The sequence below is a fragment of the Peromyscus leucopus genome, chromosome 6 (assembly GCF_004664715.2).
Source record: "Peromyscus leucopus breed LL Stock chromosome 6, UCI_PerLeu_2.1, whole genome shotgun sequence".
Lineage (NCBI taxonomy): Eukaryota > Metazoa > Chordata > Mammalia > Rodentia > Cricetidae > Peromyscus > Peromyscus leucopus.
Window position 1 is genome coordinate 98976396 of NC_051068.1, and position 26819 is coordinate 99003214.

At 41.1% G+C, this 26819-nt stretch overlaps 1 protein-coding gene across 1 annotated transcript in view; it reads left to right on the plus strand.

Moving 5' to 3' along the window:
* The first annotated feature begins 4352 nt into the window (after positions 1-4352).
* The window catches only part of Arsj (arylsulfatase family member J), a 77331-nt gene continuing 54864 nt past the window's right edge, over positions 4353-26819 (plus strand). The window contains exon 1 of the mRNA XM_028856013.2: positions 4353-5864. Within this exon, the coding sequence (XP_028711846.1) occupies positions 5473-5864 (392 nt within the window). The 5' untranslated portion in view covers positions 4353-5472. The remainder of the gene's footprint in view (positions 5865-26819) is intronic.

Here is a 26819-nt window from a genome sequence, read left to right on the forward strand (position 1 = left end):
TCTCTCTCTCTCTCTCCCCCTGGACCCTGCCTGCTTGCTGCCATGATGATAATTGACTAACCCTCTGAAACTGTAAACAAACCTCCAATTAAATGCCTTCTTCTTTAAATTGCCTTGATCATGGTGTCTCTTTACATCAATAGAACAGTAACTAAGACACATGGCCATTCCACAACTAAATGGGGTTTATTTATAATTAAATATACCCAAGCTGAAATAAACTTAATAAGAGATTCCATGGAAACAAATGATTTCTGGATATAAGAATGTTGATACCCAAATGAGGAAAACAAGACTAAGCTGTACAGATATTTCAACTTGACATTTCATGAGAGTGGTAAAACTATTGCCTATAACAAGAGCACATGAGACCCAACTCTATAGTAGGAAATGTTGAGTTTATGTACTCATAATTCCAGTACACAGACAATAAGATCTTAGCTGCCATTTGGGATCAGTCGGTGCTTGTTGGCTGGGAAAGATTTTAAACCCCATCTGTAAGATTATCTTTTGGACAGAAGGAACTTTGAAGTCAGATCTATACGTTTAAATTTTCTGAAAAAAAAAAAGATAATAAATAATATGCCTTCAGTTTAAAGGTGACTTCTCCAAATTACCTCACCTTCTAACCACAGGGGGTTTTGTTTTATGATTTCTTTGAGTTGTTTTCCTCTTCTCCAGAATGCTTTTTTCACAGTAACAGTTGGGGCTTGGGGGTGATAGTTGAGCGGGATGTTTCTTTCACACCATAGCGTAGGTTCTACCAGAGCAGAAACATTCTGATTTAGTTCACTCCTTCCTTCCCACTGATATTACTCAGCTCTTCCAATATTGTGGGATGGAGGAACGCTCCTCAGGGCTGGTGGAGAATGATAAAGTAGATGAGATACTAACCACATCAAGACTTAGAAGCAGATGAGTGTGCCTATGTGTGTCAGTGTCTAGGGTACTATGGTTAGCTCACAGAAAATAGTCCATAAATGTTAGCTAAAAAAAAAAAAATCCTTGCCAGAAGTATAAATTGGAATTGAATATCTTTGTCACACAGAAATAAAGACAGTCCTTCTAGTTCACTCATCGGCTCTGGATCTGTCTGAGTGTTCGAATCTTTCCACTCCAGCATCCCATTAGGCCAGGGGAGCCCGGAGACCTGCCTCTCCGTACTCTAACCCCAACAGGACTTTCCTTATAAGTTTGGAATTTTAAACTCAGAGTTGCTACTCCCAATTCTAAACATACCTTCTAAATCTCAGCATCTCTCCCCTAAGCAACCAGAATAACCAACGGCCTGTGAGCGTTGGCAAAATTAGCTGCATGAAACAGCATTCTGTCTTCCAGGCTCCGTTTCCATTTCACCCATGTTGCCTGAGAATTCTAACAGAACTGTAGTAACAGGCAGGGATTAAAAGGGACAGCTAAACGAAACTTAGAATTATGACTTCGCCATGAATTGGGTCTAACAGGTTGTATGCCAGTCTGCAGTAGGTGTTCAGTGAGCAAGTGCTGAAACAAATAGGGAAGAAGATGAGAAAAAAGAAAAAGAAAAAAGAATCTCAAGGAGTGTTGGCATTGACTGTCTCTTCCCGTAGAGATCCCAGCTCTGAGCAGTGTTTTAAAAGGCTACAGTTATAGTAAAAATACGTTTTCTCAAAGAGAGCAAACCTCTATCGTGGGGAGGAGAAAGATGAAAGAAGAAAACAGAGAGAAGTGAAATAATGAGAGAAAGCAGAGGGAGAGGGAAGGAAAGGAGAAGACCCCAAGATACTAGACAGGAAGCAATGTTTGCTGCAAAAATGCAAAGGCACAGTTCAGCTGACAGAGTGCTGGGGAGTTGATCCAACGCTCTGTGAACCTGGCTTGGAGGAATCTTATCATCTGGGGAAGAGGCGGCAGGAGGATCAGAAGTTCAGAGTCATCCCCAGGTACGCAGGGAGTTCCAGGTCAGCACATGAAACTGTCTCAAAACTATACACACAGATGTGCTTCCGGTCTTGAGGGTGTAACCCTTCTCTCTCTCTCTCTCTCTCTCTCTCTCTCTCTCTCTCTCTCTCTCTCTCTCTCTCTCTCTCTCCCTGGACCCTGCCTGCCTGCTTGCTGCCATGATGATAATTGACTAACCCTCTGAAACTGTAAACAAACCTCCAATTAAATGCCTTCTTCTTTAAATTGCCTTGATCATGGTGTCTCTTTACATCAATAGAACAGTAACTAAGACACATGGCCATTCCACAACTAAATGGGGTTTATTTATAATTAAATATACCCAAGCTGAAATAAACTTAATAAGAGATTCCATGGAAACAAATGATTTCTGGATATAAGAATGTTGATACCCAAATGAGGAAAACAAGACTAAGCTGTACAGATATTTCAACTTGACATTTCATGAGAGTGGTAAAACTATTGCCTATAACAAGAGCACATGAGACCCAACTCTATAGTAGGAAATGTTGAGTTTATGTACTCATAATTCCAGTACACAGACAATAAGATCTTAGCTGCCATTTGGGATCAGTCGGTGCTTGTTGGCTGGGAAAGATTTTAAACCCCATCTGTAAGATTATCTTTTGGACAGAAGGAACTTTGAAGTCAGATCTATACGTTTAAATTTTCTGAAAAAAAAAAAGATAATAAATAATATGCCTTCAGTTTAAAGGTGACTTCTCCAAATTACCTCACCTTCTAACCACAGGGGGTTTTGTTTTATGATTTCTTTGAGTTGTTTTCCTCTTCTCCAGAATGCTTTTTTCACAGTAACAGTTGGGGCTTGGGGGTGATAGTTGAGCGGGATGTTTCTTTCACACCATAGCGTAGGTTCTACCAGAGCAGAAACATTCTGATTTAGTTCACTCCTTCCTTCCCACTGATATTACTCAGCTCTTCCAATATTGTGGGATGGAGGAACGCTCCTCAGGGCTGGTGGAGAATGATAAAGTAGATGAGATACTAACCACATCAAGACTTAGAAGCAGATGAGTGTGCCTATGTGTGTCAGTGTCTAGGGTACTATGGTTAGCTCACAGAAAATAGTCCATAAATGTTAGCTAAAAAAAAAAAAATCCTTGCCAGAAGTATAAATTGGAATTGAATATCTTTGTCACACAGAAATAAAGACAGTCCTTCTAGTTCACTCATCGGCTCTGGATCTGTCTGAGTGTTCGAATCTTTCCACTCCAGCATCCCATTAGGCCAGGGGAGCCCGGAGACCTGCCTCTCCGTACTCTAACCCCCAACAGGACTTTCCTTATAAGTTTGGAATTTTAAACTCAGAGTTGCTACTCCCAATTCTAAACATACCTTCTAAATCTCAGCATCTCTCCCCTAAGCAACCAGAATAACCAACGGCCTGTGAGCGTTGGCAAAATTAGCTGCATGAAACAGCATTCTGTCTTCCAGGCTCCGTTTCCATTTCACCCATGTTGCCTGAGAATTCTAACAGAACTGTAGTAACAGGCAGGGATTAAAAGGGACAGCTAAACGAAACTTAGAATTATGACTTCGCCATGAATTGGGTCTAACAGGTTGTATGCCAGTCTGCAGTAGGTGTTCAGTGAGCAAGTGCTGAAACAAATAGGGAAGAAGATGAGAAAAAAGAAAAAGAAAAAAGAATCTCAAGGAGTGTTGGCATTGACTGTCTCTTCCCGTAGAGATCCCAGCTCTGAGCAGTGTTTTAAAAGGCTACAGTTATAGTAAAAATACGTTTTCTCAAAGAGAGCAAACCTCTATCGTGGGAGGAGAAAGATGAAAGAAGAAAACAGAGAGAAGTGAAATAATGAGAGAAAGCAGAGGGAGAGGGAAGGAAAGGAGAAGACCCCAAGATACTAGACAGGAAGCAATGTTTGCTGCAAAAATGCAAAGGCACAGTTCAGCTGACAGAGTGCTGGGGAGTTGATCCAACGCTCTGTGAACCTGGCTTGGAGGAATCTTATCATCTGGGGAAGAGGCGGCAGGAGGATCAGAAGTTCAGAGTCATCCCCAGGTACGCAGGGAGTTCCAGGTCAGCACATGAAACTGTCTCAAAACTATACACACAGATGTGCTTCCGGTCTTGAGGGTGTAACCCTTCTCTCTCTCTCTCTCTCTCTCTCTCTCTCTCTTCTCTCTCTCTCTCTCTCTCTCTCTCTCTCTCTCTCTCTCTCTCTCTCTCTCTCTCTCTCTTCTTGGCGGGAAATGTCCTGGAAGTTTGGAGAGAGGAAAAAAAGAACCCTACACTCTTTACATCTTCACTTAGAAAGAGAAGGAAAGAGAAGTTCAACTGTTGATAGAAAAAGTATTACTTTAAATGTTGTAGCTGTGACTGTCAGAAAAAATAAAGAGAGAAGAAATGTCAAAGTCAGGGAAGGATGAAAAAGGAGGAGGCGTGCAATGAAGAAAACCCAGCCCTAGAGTGTACTGTGCCATCTGTTGATTCTCCTCTCCTCTCCCTGGTTCCAGTAGCTTCAAAAGTTTCGAGATGAGCAAGGGGACTTTCCATTCGCAGACCCACAGAAAGACGACTTGCACAGGGATGTCCCAATGGGGACCCCTGGGAGCCGCCCTGCAGCGAAGCCGCCCTTCCTTCCCGGGTCTATCCTTCTTGGAGCAGAAAGGAGGGCGGAGAGCCAGCGCCTCCCCTGCCTGGGCCCGCCCTCAGCCAGCAAGCATGGATCTCGGGCTGGGGCTGCCTGGCGAGTAGAGGGAGAAGGCACAGAAAGCCAGAACTAAGTCAGCCACCCAAGCTCACGCAGGGGCAGCTGCAGCACCCGCAGGGGACGCGTGTGCTGGCGGTCACCGGCCAGGACCCGGTGAGTGTTCCCAAGCGCTGCGGGGCAGAGACGGAATTGCCTAAGAGGTGGGAAGGCCAGCTAGCTCTAGGGCAGGATCTTTTCTCACTTAGCCGACTGGAGGGGCTAACCCACAGCGGAAGGTGGGGAAATAGCCCCCAAAAAGTGCGGAAGGCAGCCAGCCAGAAGCAGGTCCCCTAGGCTCAGCCTGTCATCCATCCAGAAGCAGGGAGTCGCTCAGAGCAACTTGGCAAGGCTTCCCGGGTGCCGGGGCCGCTGGACTGATGCCAGTCCCACCACCTCTGGTGCCTGCCTGCACATGGGCGCAGTCCTACTCCCCGACGAAGCAGAGGACTATGTGAAGCCCCAAGTCACTGTCCTGTGCGGCTATCAGTTCCTCTCGTTTGTTCTTTTTTCTTCGTGAGAACTTTTGAGCGAAGACACTAAATTTTTTTTTTTGTGGAAGCTGCTGGGAAGTGCTAGGAGAGAAAAAGTGCGAACTAATGGAGAGGACCTGCACCCTTCTAGTTTTTTCAGCATCCACCGGTTAAACCATCACCTCCAGAGGACTGAAGTTGTGACAGCTGGGAGGGGAGCAGGAATCCGTTGCACCCTTCAGCTGACTTTACCCCTCCGCATGCATGAGTGTGCCAGCAGCAGCAGAGAGGGCAGGGTTCTCTGTGTGGAGTCTCTGCTGGGACCCGAGTGAATGGCCCCCAGGGACAGCGCGGAGCCTCTGCCTCCGCCACCTCCTCAAGGCTGGGTGTGGCCTGGAAAGATAGTGGTGATGGGTGCCCTGGCAGGCTTCTGGGTCCTCAGCCTGCTTACCTATGGTTACCTGTCCTGGGGCCAGGGTTTAGAAGAAAAGGGGGCCCTGAGAACGGAAGACGGAGAGAGATCTGAACCAGGCTCCACGGCCACCTCCCAGCCCCATCTCATTTTCATCTTAGCTGATGATCAGGGATTTAGAGATGTGGGTTACCACGGATCTGAGATAAAGACGCCCACTCTTGACAAACTCGCAGCGGAAGGAGTTAAACTAGAGAACTACTATGTCCAGCCTATTTGCACGCCGTCCAGGAGCCAGTTTATTACCGGAAAGTAAGTGTTGCCACTTCTATTTATTATTTGGAAACATCTTAAGCCTTTATTTAAAACTTCTTTCTCATTCAAGGGAGGAACAGAAAGCATTGGTGTGTGTATGGGGAGCCAATGAATGAAAAAAAAATGAATGGATGAAGGTGTACAGTCCCTCGATATTGGTGTTAATAGCCAGGTCCTACTCTCCTCCCTTTTCTTTCCCTGACAGCCAGCTGTGAGCTTTTGAATGGTGTCAGGGTTTTTACATTCATCCACTAACCCGAGAACTCCATGTTTGCTGCTTCCAAATCTGTTTCGATTCTCAAGCATGTTCACATTTTGTTTCAAGTATCAGAACAGAAACCACAGGGCAAGGTGTCCTTTACAACTCTTAATTTGTTACAAAATCTCGAACTGTGTGACCCAAACCCCCAGGTCATCACAGATAGAACAGAGGCCACAAAAGCAGAGAAAAGGTGACATAGAACGTGAGGAGGGTGGAATGTGACTCTGCCAGGATCTTTTCTATTATGATGTCATATCTAACTGCCAAGACAGTTCTCAAGATGCAGTGGAGTTCAGTGGAATTTGCTGCTGCTTCTCCCAACTGAGGAAGGAGTCTGAGTAAGTGTCATAGCTCATGGGATTGAAACATTTTTAATGCTGTCAGCAGTCTGCTAAATAGCTACTCTTGTTAAGGGGTTCGTACATTTTCCTGTTTTTACTTTGTCAGTCTATACATGATAATAACTGGTTTTCATGGTGCAAATTCAGTTTGGAAGTCAGGTAAAGCAAGAGAGTCAAGGGTCAAGCTTCTCCTAAACAATTCGTGGCTTCAATCTATACTCCTTGTGATTTTCAGGACAGAGAACCCTTGCTTCAAGTGAAGTTGTTCTTGGAATTAGATCCTGTAAGAGTAGCCAGTAACCAGCCTGGAAAAATTAAGACTACAGTGTTTTGTAGGAATCTCTGTCTTGCAAAGACTTTTGCTTACAGCATAATTTCCACTGCTTAGCAAACTGTCAAAATTTACCATCACTACCAGAAAAATTTTTTCATCCTTAGCAAGAAGAGGTAGAGCAGGGCATGGTGGCACACATATTTAAACCCAGCATTCAGGAATCAGAGGCAGGCAGACCTCTGTGAGTTCAATGTCAGTCTAGTCTACACAGTGAGTTCCTGGTCAATCAGAGTTACAAAGTGAGATCCTATCTCAAAAGTAAAAAAGAAAGAAAGAGAGAGAGAGAGAGAGAGAGAGAGAGAGAGAGAGAGAGAGAAGAAAGAAAGAAAGAAAGAAAGAAAGAAAGAAAGAAAGAAAGAAAGAAAAAGAAAGAAAGAAAGAAAGAAAGAAAGAAAGAAAAGAGAAAAGAAACACACACAACCAAACCCAGAAGAGGAGGAGAAAGGTCTTAGTGTCCTTCAGAGTCACCTTCAATGTTAGTCATTGCATCATAAAGTCAAGAGCATTGGATATTTATAAAGGAGCAATTGTTGGCTAGAAAACAAGCCATCTGGTGGCCTAGGATTAAGCTCTTCATCTCTCTTCCCAACCATCCTTAACCTTGGCTCATGAAATGAACATGTCAGAAAGACACTTCAACTGATTTATAGAATTTAAATTTGCAAGGAGAGCCAACAGTAGTTGAAAAAATATGAAACTGGATTAGATGAACTTACTTTACACAATAAAGTATGTTCAGGGCTTTTCACTGAATAAGGACATTTGGTCTTAAACATCTTATACTGATAAAAATCTATTCTACCTTTAACATTACCTTGAAATTTATCTAATAAGATGGGAGAAAATGAAGATGGAAATAACTCCTGTTTTTTTTTTTCCTCCTTACCCAAAGGCTGACTCAGCATTGTCAGGCAATCACTCCTACAATGGGAAGATGTTGCTTCCCACTAAAATTTTGTGTCCGGTGCAATAAGTTGCATAATTGTTTTGTAGACCAGAAAAGTTCAAATAGCTTCTATGATTTGATACAGATTTCTACTTGAGTTAAGCAGTTGGAGATGTCTCACTTGAAGTTTTCCCTGAGACTTTCCTATAAATGAATACAGATGTAAGAAAGTGGTCATGGGTGTCTAGTTCCAGGCTTAATATGAACACCTCAGGCCCAGAGAATATGGTACTTATCCTGCCTCTGAGAGCATGTATGTGCTTTCTGCATCCCCTAAAGAAAAAAGGAAGGAAGCAATAACAGTCCCAGTGGGATGGATTATTTCAAGAGGGAAGTAGGTTATGTGAAATGTGAGAGGAGTCAAATATCTTTATACGACTTGGGATGAGTCTCATGACTGGAGCTGAATTAACATTTGATACCATTTACACAACGACACTCCTTTTTATATTTTTGGTGAATCAAAATGTGAAATTCTTTTATGCTACACAGATCTGTAACAAATTCCTTGTATAATTTATATTATACTATTCTGGCAACACTGAATATCAGTCACCATGAGAAAGCAGTCTTTACATGCAGACTGCTACTTGCAAACTGTGAGGAACAATTGGAGAAACCTGATCTCTAGGTGGTAGCTTTCAAACTCAAGTGTGCAGAATGAATCACCTCAAATGCCAGTCAAAATACAAATCTCCAGACCTACACACCATTCGGCAGTGATGGGGTGTGTCCAGAAATCACTAATAATTTTTATGAGCATGTCCCATTATTCTGATGATAATGCTGTTTATGGCGAATTGAAAGCATCTGGATTAAATGCAAGCATCTATGGAGCTATCACTGTTACACATATTATCTTTTTAATTCCCACAACAGTTTTGTAATATAGCTGTTGTTGTTCCTGTTTCATATAGATTTGCTAAGAGTCAAAGAGGGGTAATGATGCAGTGGGGTCAAGGGATGTTCATAGTTAGTCTGATGACATAAAGGCTAATTGAGATAGTGACTGCCTGTGTTCAATCAATTTCAAGATAACTTTATTATTATTCTTAAGGAAGTGGTAGCCCAGAAAAGTAACAGCACTTATTTAAGAAGACCATAAAGACGGCTTCTGAATTACTGGCTTTGCAAACATTAGACACACATTTTTAAAGCCCTAAAGAAAGACAGGTGATCCAAATTGAATTTATCTCATAGTAAGTCATTGCTTTTACTCATGGATTTCTCCATATTGTTGCCTATTGATGTAATTTGTTGCATCTCTCTATGGGATAGTGTTCCTTTGTGTAAACATGCTGCAATGTGTTTATCCATTCTATCATCAAGAATGTTGGTGGTTTCCAACATAATATTGATACCATTATGAATATGCTGCCAGAAACATACTCGTTCATGCTTTGGTGAGCATATCTTTGCATTCTTCTTGTGTATTTATCAAGAAGAATTGCTGCTGTATAGGCATATGTGTGCGCAGCTTTTGTAGATACTACCCAGCAGTTCGCAAAGTGTTGCTTCTGGGCTTGAACTGTCACTGTGTGATAAACTCCATCTATGCCAACATGTGGTATTGTCTCTTCATTTTAGACTTTGTGGTCATTGTACACTGGTATGCTGTCCTGATTAAAATTTGCATTTTCATAATAGCTAATAATGTTGAGTGTCTTTTAATAAGTATTTATGCAAATCCTCCTCCCATTTTCTGTTTAAGTGGCTATTTATTCCTTGATGGAGTGTGATGATTATTTATGTAATCTCCTCCTTTGTCAGCTGTTTATACTGCACTAATATTCCATTCTGTGGCTTTCTTTTTCACTCTCTCAAGAATGTGTTTTTTTAATGACTAGGTTTTAATTTTATTATAATTCAATTTATGTTATTTTCCTTCCTCTGCTTATTTAATATAGTCTTGCCTATATCATAGCACCATAATAAGCTTTTCCTCCTAAACCTTTTATTGCTCTGTTTTTATATTTAGATCACCTGGAATTAACTTTTGATGTAGTATTAAATCAGAGTTCCAAAGTACTCACTTTCCTCTGTCTGTCTGTTTGGCCTGCCAACCTGAATTTGATCCCCAGAACCCACAAGGTGGCAGGAGAGAACTGGGTCCTGAAGGACTCCCAAGAGTTATCCTCTGATGTCCATGAGCATGGCATGGCATGGGCATGCATGCTGTGGCACATGAGTGCCTTCACACACAGATACACACACACACGCGCACACACACACGCACGCACGCACGCACGCATGCACGCACGCACGCACGGGGCAGGGGGCACTTTTAAGATCACATATTCTCCATAGCATTGCAGAATCATCTTCATCAACTGATACATTTGGTCCATTTCTGGACTCCTCTGTTCTAACGACCATCCTTTTCTCCAATGGTGTCTCCTCTTAGACATCGTTGTATGATAAATATTAATGTCGTGACCAGTGGTTCTCAGCCTTCCTATTACTGTGACCCTTTAATACAGTACCTCATGTTGTGGTGATTCCCCAACCATAAATTATTTCATTGCTGCTTCATAACTGTAATTTTACTACTGTTATGAATTATAATGTAAATATCTGACATGCAGGATATCAGATCTATGACCCTTATAATAGGTTCATTTAAAAAGGTGTCACAATGCCACAGGTTGAGAACCGCTGGTCTAGAATGTAAGTCTTCCTAACTGTTCCTCAAAAAAGCCTTTGGCTGTTGTTTATCACTTCACTCACTAGAAAAGGAATGAAGACCGTTGTAAAGTGCAAAGATATTGGAAGATTTGATTAGGGGAATATGAAGAAGTTCACTTTGGAATCATTCTACTTTCTAAATAACGTGGCAAGTGAGATCACCCACTGAGAATTAAGATCTAGACATCTGAAAAAAGTTGGATATAAAATGCTTTCTAGGGGAGTGAAAAAGTGAACTGAGCAGGAAAATGTGGTCAAAAGGCTGGCAGTCCAGAAAATCCACCTGAGCATTGTGGCTTAGTTTTGACAGGGTCAGTCATGGTCATAGTCGGATGCCACATGGAGAAGCACTGTGATTGCAGACTTGAATTTAAGCAGATCAGGGATTTCCAAAATGAACACAGTGACTGATCGTAGGCTTGAATGTGGAAAGGAAAAGAAGCCATGGAGTTTATGTTCTGACATCGATGGATTGATTTATGTTCTGACATCGATGGATTGATTTATGTCCTGACATCGATGGATTGAGTTTATGGATGGGGGTTCAGTGAGTAGATTGCCGAGTGAAAGGACAGGACAGGGTGGTTGGAAAAGTTCACAATGGGACAAAATTCCAAGTACTGCAGTGTTTACAAATGATAGAGAAGTGAGGGCTGAGGTGAGGCAGAGTGAGATCTCTGGAAGTGAGGAGGTTGAGGGGTTAGGGTAGAGTGCTGGATACTGCATTCCTGTGGACATTTAAACTATTGAAAATTATGAGAACAGCCGTAGTGAAGGTGGCCCAGTGTAGCATGAATCTTTAGAGTCTTTATTAATAAAACAAGCCTGGAGCCAGGTACTGGGGTGAACACTGGAAGATCAGAGAGACAGAACAGGCCACAGCTAACCTCGCCTAGCCAACTTCTCAGCTGATCTTGTTTCCTCAGACTGGAAGCCTCTGAGTCCTCATCCAGAATGAATCTCAACTGAACTGTGCTGCTCCAAAGCCTGAAAGCTTAACCAGCTCAAAGCTTCTAGTTTCTGGTCCTCATGCCTTATATACCTTTCTGCTTTCTACCATCACTCCCTGGGATTAAAGGCTCGCTTGCTGAGATAAAGGCGTGAGTCACCATGCTTGGCTGTATCCTTGAACAGGTGGATTTCTGTCTCTGAATACTAGGATTAAAGGCATGTGCTAACACTGCCTATCCTAAGTATCTAGTGGCTTTTCTGTTCTCTGACCCCAGATAAGTTTATTAGGGCATACAATATTTTGGGGAACACAATACCACCACAGCCCAGTGCTGACTGTGTCTGAGGGATAAGGGGTCGGGCCTGGAATTAGCTAAAGGACTGTGAGTCTGGTCTGTTCCACTGTTGGTTTTGTTGAGTTTCTGAAGGGAAACAACAATTGCTAAGAAGTATAATGAGGCCCCATTTTGTTACCTAGTTTCTCTGGGGCTGTGGGTTGTAGCCTGGTTATCCTTTGCCTTATGTCTACTACCCACTTATGAGTGAGTACATACTGTGTTTGTCTTCTGAGAGAGACACATGGATTGCTCTGCGAAGGGCAAATAAATGAGATCTCATGGGTAAGTGTGTGTGTGTGTGTGTGTGTGTGTGTGTGTGTGTGTGTGTTTGTGAAGATCATGACAGGAAAACCCACAGAGACAGCTGATCTGAGCTTACGGACTCTAGACCAACAGCTAGGGAGCCTGCATGGGACTGACCTAGGCCCTCTAGATGTGGGTGACACTTGTGTAGCTTAGTCTGTTTGTGGAGTCCCCTAGCAGTGGGACCAGGATCTGTCCCAGGAGCATGAGCTGGCTATTTGGAACCTTTTCCCTGTGGTAGGACACCTTGCTCAGCCTTGATGCAGGGAGGAGGAGCTTGGTCCTGCTTCAATTTGATATACCATGCTTTGTTGACTCCCATGAGAGGCCTGACCCTTTCTGAGGAGTGGATGGGGGGGGTTAGAAAGGAGGTGAAGTGAGGGAACTGGAGGAGATGAGGAAGGGGAAACTGTAGTTGGTATGTGAAATACATTTAAAAAAATTATTAATAATAAAAAAGACCAAAAAATGGGACACAAAAGTGTAATGAGGAACTAAGAAGATGCCTATCTATCTATTCCTGCCTCAGATTCTTTGAGAAGTGAAGTAGAGTAAAGGACCAGCCGTGAGCTGAAAGGAGTAAAAAGAAGGAATGTCCAGGGCCATGCTAAGGTCATGCTAAGGGATTACTACAGAGCAAACTATCAGTAACAGAGGGCTCATTGGAAGGACTGGAGAGTAAGGATAGGGGATGCCGAATAAAAGTAGAGGATAGAGAGATGTCTAGAGGTTAGAATCAGTGACAGCAGATATGTTGGGGAGACTTGAATTATGGTGAAGATTAACACAGAGCACCAAAACCATGATGAATTTTTTCCCTCCAAAGCTTTTTTAAGAGACTCTAAGAGGTTGGCTTTAACAGCAGACTCCCTGTGCAGATAGATAAAGTAGAGACTTCCTAGTGTCCATCATGAACCACTGTGGTCACACTGCAGAGTTGTGGAGTTAGCCAAGAGCTCTGGGGCTTTTGATTTGTCTCAGAGGATAGGAATCCAGAGGACTTCTCTGTGAACTTGCCAAGGGCTCCAGAGCTACAGTGTGTCTTTGGGAGATTTATCAACTTATAACTACACTAGTGTTGGAAACCCTGAAAAAGCAACTGAATTTTAGAGTCACTCACTCTCAGCATAAAGTGACGGAGGAAGCTTAGGGGGAACAGATTTAATTAGCTCATTGTATGGCCTTGTGTATACACACACACACACACACACACACACACACACACACACACACACACGTTTCCCATCAACATCAAGGTCATAACACTTCCTACTCTATCTACTTGTTTAAAAGTATATTTGTAACTAGCATTCTATACACAGAGAATGTTCAATAACAGTTATTAAAAATTTACTACATACTGCCAGAGATATTTAGATAATGTTTAGGCATTTGTGAAAATATCAATGCCTATAGTTATCTGTCAATAAACAAGAATTTCCTTCAAGCCTTACCTCACCTTTAGAAGATGAATATAGCAAGTGGAGAGTGGCTTTCACACCTCCCTTAGACAGTCTGTAAAGAAGAGCCTGCAGCCAAGGCCATCCAGCAGGCAGCTGCCAGTCCTAGCCAACTGTTGGGTTACCTGAGAGCAGACATGTTGGTTAGTTGGGGTAGTGGCATACATTGGTGATCAGAATGCTGAATTTTCAATGAGGCCCCCAAAGATTCATTTACAATTAGACACTTTCGTTGTTTGAATATGTATCTGTTCAAGAGATACTGTTGAGTTTCTTAAAATGTTATTCCAGATGGTTGAAATGCATCTAGGAGCAGAGGGCTGAGAACTATGAATTCTAGCAAAATTCTACAGATGACTTTGATTTCATCTCACCCTGTGGGTATTTTGCTATGATATAATTAGTTTGATGAAATGTTCTTTTAACAGTCTAGATATTAAATGTTCCCAGTAGTGGTGTTTCTGTGAGGCATCTGTTTCTCCATGTGCTCTGTTGTAATTAAAAGAAAAGGAAGGAAACCTTTCTGCCTCTCATCTTTCAGCCTTTACCCCCCCTCTCTTCAATTCATCTAATACATTTGCTTTACTAAAACATGAGACTCATAACAACAGCCCCTTCAGCAAACAGCACCCTTGGTTCCCCAACGTACCAAAAATGAGAAAAGAAATTAATTTTCTCTAAGGGCTTTCATGTGCCTGTTTCTTTTCCAGCATCCTGCCTTTTAATCTTCGCACCCAATATTGGAAAATATTAATAAAATATTTAACAAATGTTCTCATTTTATGGATTGAATATTAAAATTTTAGGGGAGTTATATAAGCTGGCCATGATCACATTCTAATCTGTAAAGCACGTATTTTAAGCTTAAACTGTATGGCTCCATCAGTGTCCTCAAGGCTTTCTTCAGTACTTCCTGCCTCCCACATAAACTATAATCACACCTTAGCCCCATCTTTAAGGAGTTTCTTCAGGCTCTGTACTTTCAAACTCTCCACACCAGAGAAAGGGATGGACAGCTCAGGGTTTCTAGGGCTCCTCTCATTGCTCCCCGTCCCTTTGCCTCACTTGTGGAATTCATGCCTTTCACTGTTTGCCCAAATGCCAAACACTCCTTAGGATTCAGCAACACCACCACATTCCTCATACAGTCTCCCATGATTACTTAGCCAGAAGTAATTTATCTTAACAGGGACCTTCTACAATTCTTTCTATAACTGTCTTATTAGGCATGATTTTCCACTCCTTCACAGCTCTTACTAAGTCTTTTACCTCCCTTGCTTGCCCCCTGAGAAGCAAGAGTCTGATTTATAACTCCATAAATTTCACAGCACCCAGTTCAGGACTCTGTATTCCTATGCGCTAAGTAAACACGTGAAGAATGAGAGAAAGAATAGTTGAATAAACAATTATTTATTTCCCTCAGGTAGGAAATGTGATCAAGCAAAAAAAATGGCCCAGAATTTTTTTTATTGAAAATGGACTTTTTAAATAATATATATTCTGATTACTGTTTCCCCTCCCCCAATTCCTCCCAGATCCTCTCCAACTCCCCATCTACCCAAATCCACACTTTCTTTCCCTTTCTCATTAAAATAATAATGAAAAATAAATAATAATAATAATATATTTTTTAAAAAAACAGAATAGGACAAAACAAACAGAAGAAAGGGAGCCAAAGGAAAGCTCGGGGAACACGCATAGATGCAGAGATGCACACCTTCGCACACACAGAGATCTCATAGAAACACAAAACTGGAAACCATACTATACACCCAAAGGACCTTAAAAGGAAAAGGAAAAACAAGCACACAAACCTGACAAAGCATTGTGAGACAAAGAACCTCCAAAAATGCCCGAGTTTGTTTCATGTTTGCCACATACCTCCATGCATGAGGCCTGCCCTTAAGTGTGGTTTGTATACACAGTGAGATTCCATTGAAGAAAAACTCATTTTTCATTTGCAAATGGTTATCAGCTGTAGATAGCATTTGTGTTAGGGATGTGGGCTTGTGTACACATTCACTCTCAGTGCTGGGACCTCATCCATCAGGCCCAGACCTGTGCAGGCCCTGTACATGCTGCCACAGACTCTGTGTCCTCCATCCAATCTGGCTCTAATAATATTTTTGCCTCCTCTTCCCTAAGGTCTCATGAACCCTCAAGGGGAGGGAATGGATGGAGACATGCTATTTTAGACCTGAATGTTCGAAGGTCTCTCTCACTCTCTACACATTGTCTGGCTGTAGATTTCTGTCTTAGTTCATATCTACTGCATAAGGAAGCTTCTCTAATGATAGCTGAAAAGATACGGATCTATGGATAAAGTAGAACATTGTTAGGAGTCATTTTATTGCTATCTTCCTTTGGTAAAACAGTAGAATTTGGTTTTCCCCTTGATCCCTGGGATACATAGTCTCAGATTCTTAACCACTTGTGCAGTGTTGGGATGGGCTCTACCTCACACAACAGGCCTCAAACCCATTGGTTTGATGAAATATTGGTTGATTAGTTTCACAAGCTTTGTGCCACTATGACACTAACACATCCTGCAGGTGGGTCACCATTGTAGATAGAAGAGTTTGTAGCTGGGTTGGTGCTTATTTTTCTTCTTTGGTAGTGTGCAAAGTACCTTGCAGTATTGTAAACACTAGACCATTGGGATAAAGGCTCTAGGCAGGCGCCAGTTTGACTTCATGTTCAGTGAGCTATATAGATGTTGTCTTCAGCAACAAGGCCTTCTAGCAGTTTGTGGTAAGCAACCAATAGCCTGGGTTGTTTATGGTTCCTAGGGTACTCCTTTGGCCAACAACTCAGCTAAAAATAACCCATTCCCAGAAGTGGAATTAGGTGATGAGAGATATCCAGTTGGGGCTCTGTCTCCCCATTCTTCAGCAATTCCATTTAGATCACCTACATGCATGTATGTATTTTAGGAAGCTTCTGCACTATTAGGTTTCAGTATGACTCCTCAAATGACCCTTAGTTTTAGCTGTCCCTGTCCATATTCTCCCCCTTACCATTTGATCCTCCCATTCCAGACCCCCATCTCTATACATCCATGACTACTCTATTCTCCTGTCTATGGTGATCCAACTCTTCCCCTAGTCCTTTACTCTATTCCTGATCTCTGTGGTTATATGGATTGTAGCTTACTTATCTAAAGTTTAACAGCTAACATCTACATATAAGCAAATAATTAGCACATTTGTCTTTTGGGATTGACTTACCTCATTCAGGATTATTTTTTCCTAATTCCATTCAGCAAATGCTGAGCAAAAAACTCAGCAAATTTCATTTTTATAAGAGCTGTGTAAATTTAGCACATTTTCTTTGTCCATTTATCCACTTGAAAGGCATCTAGTCTGTTTCTGGCTGCTATGAATAGAGCAGCAATGAACATGATTAAACAAGTATTTCTATAGTAGGATATACAGTCATTTGGGTATATGCCTACGAGTGATACAGCTGAATCTTGAGATAGATCTATTCTCCATTTCCTGAGGAACTGCCACACTGATTTCCAGAGTGGCTATACAAGTTTGTACTCTCACCAGCAATGAGGGAGTGTTCCCCTTGCTCCATATCTTCTCTAGCATGAGTTGTCACTTTTTTCGTTGACCTTGGCCATTCTGACTGGTGTAAAATGAAATCACAAGGTAGTTTTTATTTGCATTTCCCTGTTGACTAAGGATGTTGAACATTTCCTAAAGTGCTTCTCAGCCATTCCTCTGTCTAGGATTCTCTCTTTAGATGTGTACCCCATTTTAATTAGGTTGTTTTCTTTATGGCCAATTATTTTTAGTTCTTCATATATTTTGGATATTAGCTCTAGGATAGATGTGTAATTTGTAAAAATATTTTCCCATTATGTACCCTGCTGCTTTGTGTGAATGGCAGTATCCTTTACTATACAGAAGCTTTTCAGTTTCAGGAGACACCATTAATTTATTAAGATTCTCTTAGTGCCAGTGCTTATAGTGTTCTGTACAGAAACCTATTCCTGTGACAATGAGTTCAAGGTTGTTCCACAGTTTTTCTTCTCTCGGATCCAGTGTTTCTGGCCTTATATTGATGTCATTGATTCATTTTGAATTGAGTTTTGTACAGGGTGATAAGTATGGATTTACTTGGGTTCTTCTACATGCAGCCGTTCAGTTTGACCAGGACCATTTGTTGAAGATGCTTGTCGTTTTTCCAAAGTGTATTTCTGTCCTCTTTATAAAACTCAGGCATCCATAAGTGTATGAATTTATATCTAGGACCTCAATTCAATTCCATTGATCAACAAATCTGTTTTTATGCCAACACTATGCTGTTTTTATTAATATAACTTTGTAGTACAATTCAAGGTTGAGAATGGTGATACCCCCAGCAGTTCTTTTATGAATCATGATTGTTTTATCTATCCTAGTCTTTCTTGTGTTTCCATATAAAGCTGAAAATTGTTCTTTCAAGATCTGTGAAAAACTGTGTTGGAATTTTTATGGGGATTGCATTGAATCTATAGAGTGCTCTTGATAAAAATTATGGCTCAGAGTTCATAGTAACAAAATCTGAATTGCAGTCTGATTCAACAAAATCAAGACTGTACTCTTGAATATGCCATTTAATCTTTCTTAAATATAGTTTTCATTGGTAGACTAGGAATGGTTTCACTACTTTTCCAGCCTCAAAGTTAACTCCACTGACCAGCTAATGTGACTTGTGAGATACTTTGAGGACTTTTGTTAACATGTCATATGATGAAGTGAAGTGTCCTTTATATATGGAGTATTTCCATGGCTTTAATCATGCCCTGATCCTACTAAGTGTTTGTTCTTTATAAAAGTTTTCCATGGTAACCAACCATATACATACAATCAACAAAACCAGACCCCACAGAGTGTTTATATAACGATGCACACATATTCATGCACATATACGTACATGTATGTAACAATACTAATCAAAAGGGATGCTATTAATCTATTAATCTGAGAATTGAGGCATGGGATGAGTTGAAAGGGGGAACTTTGGAAAGGCTGAGTGGGGAAGAAGGGGAAGGGAGAAAGTGATGTGCTTCTATTTTAATTAAAAATGTGTTCTTTAATAAGCTTTCCACTAATGTATTATCTTGATTTTCCAGTTTCGGGATCAACAGGCCATTTTAAAATTAAACTATGTATGCTTTTATTTTTGTGTATTTTATCTGCCCTGAGTTTCCACATAACAACATTCGTTCTGAGGTGTCCACAAAGGTGGCAGGGGTAGGATGTTTTCAGCTTCTGCACTTGCAGTTTGTATCAGTTATTGGTTGGTAAGAAAGGCAAATCCTGCTGGAAACCTGATAAGTGTGTGATAAGAGAAATATTTGAACAATAGTATTATAAACGTGAAGCTGGGTGAGAATTGAAAATGGGTAATGAAAAAGATAGTGATGTCTTTAACTTTATTCAGTCATTGATTTTAGAACATTTTTTGACTAAATGTAATAGATATGTGTATACATACATACATACATACATGTATTCTCACACACACATATATATATATATGTATATATACTTATATATACATACATACATATATACATATACCCTATTTAGTTTTGAACACCATCTTGCTTTATAGTTGACACTTAATAAGCACACCAAAATTAGTTCTTGAATTAACACATAAATTTAGGTTTCTTGGACGCAGAACTCCACATGCTCAGTGGCCACTATTTCAATAGCTTCCTAAAAGACCGGCAGTGCTTGCAGCACCGGAATCCATCTCTACGAAGAACTGGAGTGAAATCCCCACAACACAGCACACGTCTTACCAGCTACAACTTCAGCAGATCCCACTCCCTGGAGGCTGCAATCCAGTTCCTAAGTCCGTCTGAGGACCTACAAAATCTGAATCAACACTGCCCCCATTTATCTACTCAGTCATCACTGCCAAGGTTCTAGCACTTTCTCTCAGGGCTGTGTGCCCCTCCCCAGCTGTCTTCCTTGCAGGAATATGCTTCATTCTCCCCTGGGAGAACTCCACTTTCATCTCCTTTTTCAGTTTTCTAACTATTTTCTTACCCTACACCAGGCAAGAGGGAGCTGAGTGCATCATTTCCACTCCTGAAGTGATGATTGCATTTCAATTATTGTAATATATTGCTAATAGGAACCTCTTTCCTCCTAATCCCCAAAACATGCAACAATACACTAAATGATAAAATCTGTAAATATCAACTACAAATAAAGTCTTGCGTGTTATGTATCTAGTTATGGAGCAGGAGAATTATGACTTCTAAGCCAGCCTGGCCTCTATAGTGGAACCCTATCTACAAATAAACACAAGCACATATATTTTAGTTTTAACCCAATTCTGGGGTTGATTTAATTAGGACAAATAGAAACAAATATTCCCCAAATCTCAAGTGTAGAAACTTTACCTGAAATCATGACCACACTGGCTTCTCCTTTCTGTCACATGTCCTAATCTTCAGAACTACCATTCCTAATTCTTTAAAAGATTAGTGTGTGTGTGTGTGTGTGTGTGTGTGTGTGTGTGTGTGTGTGTGTGTGTAACATGTATTCAGGTGCCTATCAAGGCCCGAATAGAATAGGGTGTTCGATCTCCTGGAGTGGGAGCTACAGGTGGTTGTAAGCTGCGCATTGTGCTGACTAGGGATGAAACTCAGCTCCTGTAAGAGAACAGTAAGTGCTCTTGACTGCTGAGTCATCTATTCAGCCCCTGTTCTTAAATTTCGTATTACTTTTGTCTTAGTTTGGGTTTCTGTTGCTGTGAAGAGACACTATGACCATGGCAACTCCCATAAAGGAAAATATGTAATTGGGACTGGTTTACATTTTAAGATGTTTAGTCCATTGTCATCATGGTATGAAGCATGGCAGACATGGTACTGGAGAAGGAGCTGCGAGTTCTACATTTTTTTCTTTTTCTTTTTTTTTATTATTTTATTTTATTTTACAATACTATTCAGTTCTAAAAACAGCCACAGATTCCCTTGTTCTCCCCCTTCCTGCCCCCTCCCCTTCCCCCCAGCCCACCCCCATTCCACCTCCTCCAGATCAAGGCCTCCCCCAAGGACTGAGATCAACCTGATAGACTCAGTCCAGGCAGGTCCAGTCCCCTCCTCCCAGATTGAGCCAAGCATCTCTGCATAAGTTCCAGGTTTCAAACAGCTAACTCATGCAATGAGCCCAGGACCTGGTACCACTGCCTAGATGCCTTCCAAACAGATCAAGCCAATCAACTGCCTCACCTATTCAGAGGGCCTGATCTAGTTGGGGGGCCCCTCAGACTTTGGTTCATAGTTCATGTGTTTCCATTCGTTTGGCTATTTGTCCCTGTGCTTTATCCAACCTTGGTTTCAACAATTCTCACTCATATAAACCCTCCTCTTTCTCGCTAATTAGACTCCCGGCGCTCCACCAGGGGCTTAGCCGTGGATCTCTGCATCCAGATTCCTCAGTCCTTGGATGGGATTTCTGGCACAACTATTAGGGTGTTTGGCCATCCCATCACCAGAGTAGGTCAGTCTCGGCTGTCTCTCGGCCATTACCAACAGTCTATTGTGGGGATATCTTTGTGGATTTCTGTGGGCCTCTTTAGCACTTTGTTTCTTCCTTTTCTCATGTGGTCTTCATTTACCATGGTCTCCTATTCCTTGTTCTCCCCACTCTTGGGCATATACCCAAGAAATGTTCAATCATACCACAAGAGCACTTGCTCAGCTATGTTCATATCAGCATTGTTTGTAATAGCCAAAACCTGGAAACAACCTAGATGCCCTTCAACTGAAGAATGGATAAATAAATTGTGGCACATATACACAATGGAATACTACTCAGCAGAGAAAAACAATGACATCATGAGGTTTGCAGGCAAATGGATGGATTTAAAAAAAAATCATCCTGAGTGAGGTAACCCAGACTCAGAAAGACAAATATGGTATGTACTCACTCATAGGAGGATACTAGATGTGGAACAAGGATGACTGGACTGCTACTCACATCACCAGTGAGGCTACCTGGAAAACAGGACCCCAAGAAAGACACGGAGAAATGGATGAGATCTACATGAACAGCCTGGACATGAGTGGGAGCAATGAAGGGCGAGGGTCCAGGGAAAGAGAGCGGGAGATCCCAGCTGTATCGAGTTCTACATCTTGATCCACAGGCATCAAGAAGGAAAGACTGAGTGCCACACTGGGTGTAGCTTAAGCATATGAGATTTCAAAGTCCACCTCCACAGTGACATACTTCCTCCAACAAGGCCACACCTATGCCAACAAGGTCACACCTCCTATCAGTGCCACTCCCTCTGGGCCAAGCATTCAAACACATGAGTGTATGGGGGCCAAACCACCCCATCTGTCAATATACTTTCATTGCAAAAACTCATCAGCCACAGTAAGCCATCACTTTCATATTGCTAGCAGCAAATTTACAAAGCTACTGGTATTACTAGTAAGCAATTTTCAGTCTTCCTTCCCATCCGCACCAACTTTATCCAGAAAAGACTTGAGACATTACCTCTACCTCCCTTTCATAATTTGTATTTATATTCTCTAAATTTTTTCTATCAACATTTAGATAAGCTCAAATTTCTTCTGTCTAAAACAAACCAAAGTTCTGTAGATACTTTACCCAAATTCTATGCTGTCTTACCTAAGGAAAAATAGTGAGTCATCTGTTCTTGCTAACCCTTTCCATTAATAACCTATGTTATAATAATTTATGCTGTAAATTTGATAGTGTATCTATACTGGTATAATATTAACTAAAATAACTATTCTATACTCTATTATCTTAATATAGATCCTCCAATAGATGTATGCCAAAATGTGTGGACCTACCTAAACCTATGTCTCTACATATTCTCTTAACCTCATTTTATGTATGACGACCTCATACATAGAAAAATTTGCTATCTTGGCCAAAGTTCCAGAGTAATGAAAATGGGATTCCATTTTAAGCACTGATTTTTCCACTCCATTATCAAGATGATTGACAGGAGGGACTTAGTCTAGCTGTACAGTTTATTTCTGTGGTAAAAGTCAATAAATATTTTCCTCCAGTAAAAGCTTCTATAGCAAAATAGACATAATTACTTACAAATAATTTTCTAACTGGCTTCCACATTCAAATTTGGTGAGTTGAAGTAAGCTCTTACTTTGGTTTGTTTCATATATAAATTTAAAATGACAACATTAGTTTGTCTTCCCATAGTGAGACATGAAATTTGTTAATATTTTATCATTACTCTGATAATATTCTCTTATTATTTTATTATTATATAAATGTTCAACATATATGGGTCCCATAAGACAATTAAAATGTACCTAGAATCCAACTTTTGTTACTGTGTTAGAAGTAGCAATTATCTACTTTCTTTTTTTTTGACTTTGAAAACTAAGTAATTACTTCAAATACTTTGTTAATTATAACAGCTTCCTTTTCCTGTTTTTACTTGGCCTTGAGACAGTATGCCATGTAGCCCAGACTGGCCTCAAATTTTCTATATCGCTAAGAATGACTTTGAACCCTGACTCTTCCTGCCTCCATACCAAAGTGCTAAAATTGCATGCATTTCTTATCCTGTCCAGTTTGTTTCTAACAACCTCCTCAGTGTTAATAATTAGAGTTTGCTACAGTAAATAGTGCTGAGAATCACATGGAGGACTTTTTCAACCTAATGTGCTTGGTTTCTACCCTAGAGGTTCTGCAACAGAAGGTTCTAGCATGGAATGTGAGGTGCGACATTTGCAACAAGTTCCCCAGTGAGGGAGAACAGCTGTTTCTTAGGGTCACACTGAGTAATACTGTAATATAGCTCTGGTCCAATGTTATGTACAAGTGTATCTCTCACTTTCCCACTGCTGTTGACTAACTCCTAGTGCAAGTTCAAGAGCAAGTTGAAAGACCTGTGTCTGCCCTCATGAACTCTGATATAAAGACTTCTTTTGGATCTCATAGTTCCAACTTTTAGGAAAGACATGGTCTCTATCTCTCATAAAATGGATGAGAAAACAATTCTCTCTTTAGGCAAAGCACTTTAAGATAAAAAGGCAATAGACTTTCTGAGAACTAAGCCATAAAACTGCAGGTATTCAGACTTGTAAACATTTGAAATATTGGCATTTTTGAACTTTTATACTGCCATGCCAATTGGAAGAAAATGTAAGTGAACGACACAGTATGTCAGAGGTAACGCCCTTCTTTACAAAAGATGAGAAGGCAGGAAGGAGGGTTCAAGTCAGAAATTGTGGGTCAGCAATGTAACAGAGACCATGAAATAAGGGATAAACTTGTATCCACCTGCTCCAAGAAAGAACAGAAAATACATAGTCCTTGGGAGAATAGTACCTCTGGTGTGCTCGCATACCACCCAGCAGTGATCCTAGTGAAGCTGGACCAGTCAGGGGAAGAGAAGAAAAGAAATGGAATGGAAGAGTCACAGAAGCCAGCTCCTGAAGGCAAGGACTTTCCCTCTGAGTAAGCAGGGGCCACTGGAAGTTTGGGGTCTTAGAAGCGTTGTGATCTCAGGTAGGTTTATGGAATTACTTCAGTGGCTGCACTGAGGATAAATTTAGAGGTAAGGTTTACACAAGGAAGATCTGCTAAGAATCCCTTTACTGTGCCCTGTGCAGGAGAAAATGGTGGGTAGACATTAGGGAATAGGTGAGCTCCGATTGATTGAGGAGCAGATCCAGCAGGCATGGGCATTCAGTAGGAACAAAGAGAGAGCTCAAAGAGCTTCAAAGCCAGAGATTATGACCAAAACAAAAAACATTTTACTGAATCAGTGTTGTTCAAGCAGCAGTTAGAACTGATCACAAAGGAATTTCTGAAAACTGTGCTTTTGTCTTTAAAGCCTACAATAAATAGTCTGTTTTCCCCTTGCCTTTTCCCGGTCCTTTGGGTTTTATAGTTTTAGAGGTTACAGCCATATACATATTTTTAAATTAAGCATAACAGATGGGGCAGAATATCTGCATCAAGTTCTGACATGGACACTCAGTAACATTTTAAAAGAAGACACAGCCGCACTGGTGACTATGACCAAGAGGTGCTTCCATGGCTGGCCGGGTTAGCACTAACTGAGTGAATTTGCCAGTCCCCATCATTCTTCCAAATCCTGAACACAGACACAGATCCTACACATCAGCATATCCAGTCACTCAAATGCTTAGTGATGAAAGGAAATCAACAAGAAGGCTCCATGTATGTAGGTTTGAATGTGAGTTGTCCTTCATTGGGTCATTTGTCTGAATGTTCTCTCTTCAAGACTGTATGGGAGGCTTTTGGGCCTGGCAAGTGGAGGTGAGTCATCAGCAGAAGTCCATTATGAGGCATGCTAGCTTCTCCCTGATTCCTGACCCACAAAAATATGAGCATTGCTGCCACCATGGACCGAGCCACCCCACAACCATGCCTCCCAGAAAGGTCAAAAGAAACCTTCCCTTCAAGTTCTTCTGTTGGGCATTTGGTTATATCAGTGAGCAAAACAAAATACCATGGAAATGAAAGCACTATGGTTTCAGATCATTAATCACATTAAAAGTCAAATGTCCACACATACACAGACACACACATGTCTTCTTTTATCACAGCAAAAGATTGAGTAGGCTGGTTCCACATAATGAATTTTTAGAGTTATAATATTTTAGGGATTCATTTCTGAGAGCACTGGGTTTTGTTTTAATTGAGGCACACCCTTTGTTTCTTAATTTTGAAATGCCTAAAAATGTGCCATTTTGCCTTTATTTTTAGAAAATAGTCTTTTCTTTAAAAAAAAAAAAAGGAGAAATCTTTTCCACATGGCGATCTCTTCTTTGTTCTCCAGGACACATCACTTGCTGGGCAGCCTATGAGCCAGCCTGGGAAGTAACACTGCTGTCTTCTGCAGTTGCTTTCTGGACCAAAGAATAAACAGCTGTGCCAACAGTAAAACAAGTCTGTAGAGATAAATATTTCTTACAGTACGTTCTTCTTAGTTACCACACCCAACTTTGAAATTAAAACATACACTCTGTCCAATCTAACATGTAAGCCGAACATCCGTTCCCTTTTTAAAATAAGTGATATAAAAGTTTCTTTCTGATACAAAGGAAAGTTCAGTCTTTCTCTAGTGAAGCGAGGTCTAAGGAATCCTTTATCATTTCAAATCTCTCTCCCTCCCTCCCTCTCTCTCTCTCCCACCCTCCTTTCCCTGCTCTCTCTCTTATGTTTAAAACTTTCCACTGGTTACAGAGTGATGCCCTCCATGATATTTGTGTTGAAATGTATCATATATAGATACTCACTCTCACTCCCTTCTCCTGCTCTTTAGTGTGACACTTGGAGCAAGCTCAGTTGTCTTATTCTGTGGAATTTTATCACTCAAGTTCTGGAAGCCTTCTCAGCCCCCCACCCCCTCGTGGCCTCTTACGTTGGCATCTCCCACTGTCCACATGGGACTACACGGTAGTCTCCTTCTCCCATCATTCCCACTGCAGTTTGAACCACAGGACTCTGCAGGTTTGTACATGTTGTCTGCCATGGGTATATTGGCTCCTTTCCTTGTCGGACTTGAAACTTGCTATGTGATTGACAAACTCTTTCTCACTGGGGAACTTCTCATTCAAGTGCCCTCTTTGACAGAAAAGTCCAATACATCAGACATGAAAGCAGGGTGCCTGGCAGGTTCCCAGATACCAACCACTGCCTTCTAAGGCAGATTCAGAGCCCTTCCACCCAGACTTTCAGGGCTCCTGGGTCATCGTTTGAAAGACTCTGGCTTTTTCTTTCTTTCTCTCTTCTTTCTTTCTTCCTTCCTTTCTTTCTTTCTTCCTTCCTTTCTTTCTTTCTTTCTTTTCTTTTTTTTTAAACATATCAGGGAAGATAAGTTATCAAGTTATTTGTTACAAATGAATAACATGTTGAGCCATAATCACTCTCCAGAAATAGGCATCAAAGTTAGAAAATGTAAAAATAACAACCCGTCAACATCAGAAGAAGAAAGATACCAGGCTCTCAAACATGTATTTTATTAATGTTTTTTGTACAAAGTGTGGCTCTGATTTTAATGTATGTGCCAGAATTACATGCAACTGTTAAAGATGAGGTAGTTCAATGACATTATTTTTCCATACTTGGGCTAGCTACAGCATTTTATAGTTAGACCATTTTCAACTTGTTTCCTTCACGGGAAGATGCATTTAAGAACAAGGACAAAATTATCACATGCACAAAAACATGAATCATTAGCGTTTCTACCGGTAACAGCAACACAAAGCCCCATCTAAAAACTACACAAACTCCTGGAGGGGAGCATGGATCCACATGCTGGGAAGGGAGTTGAAGA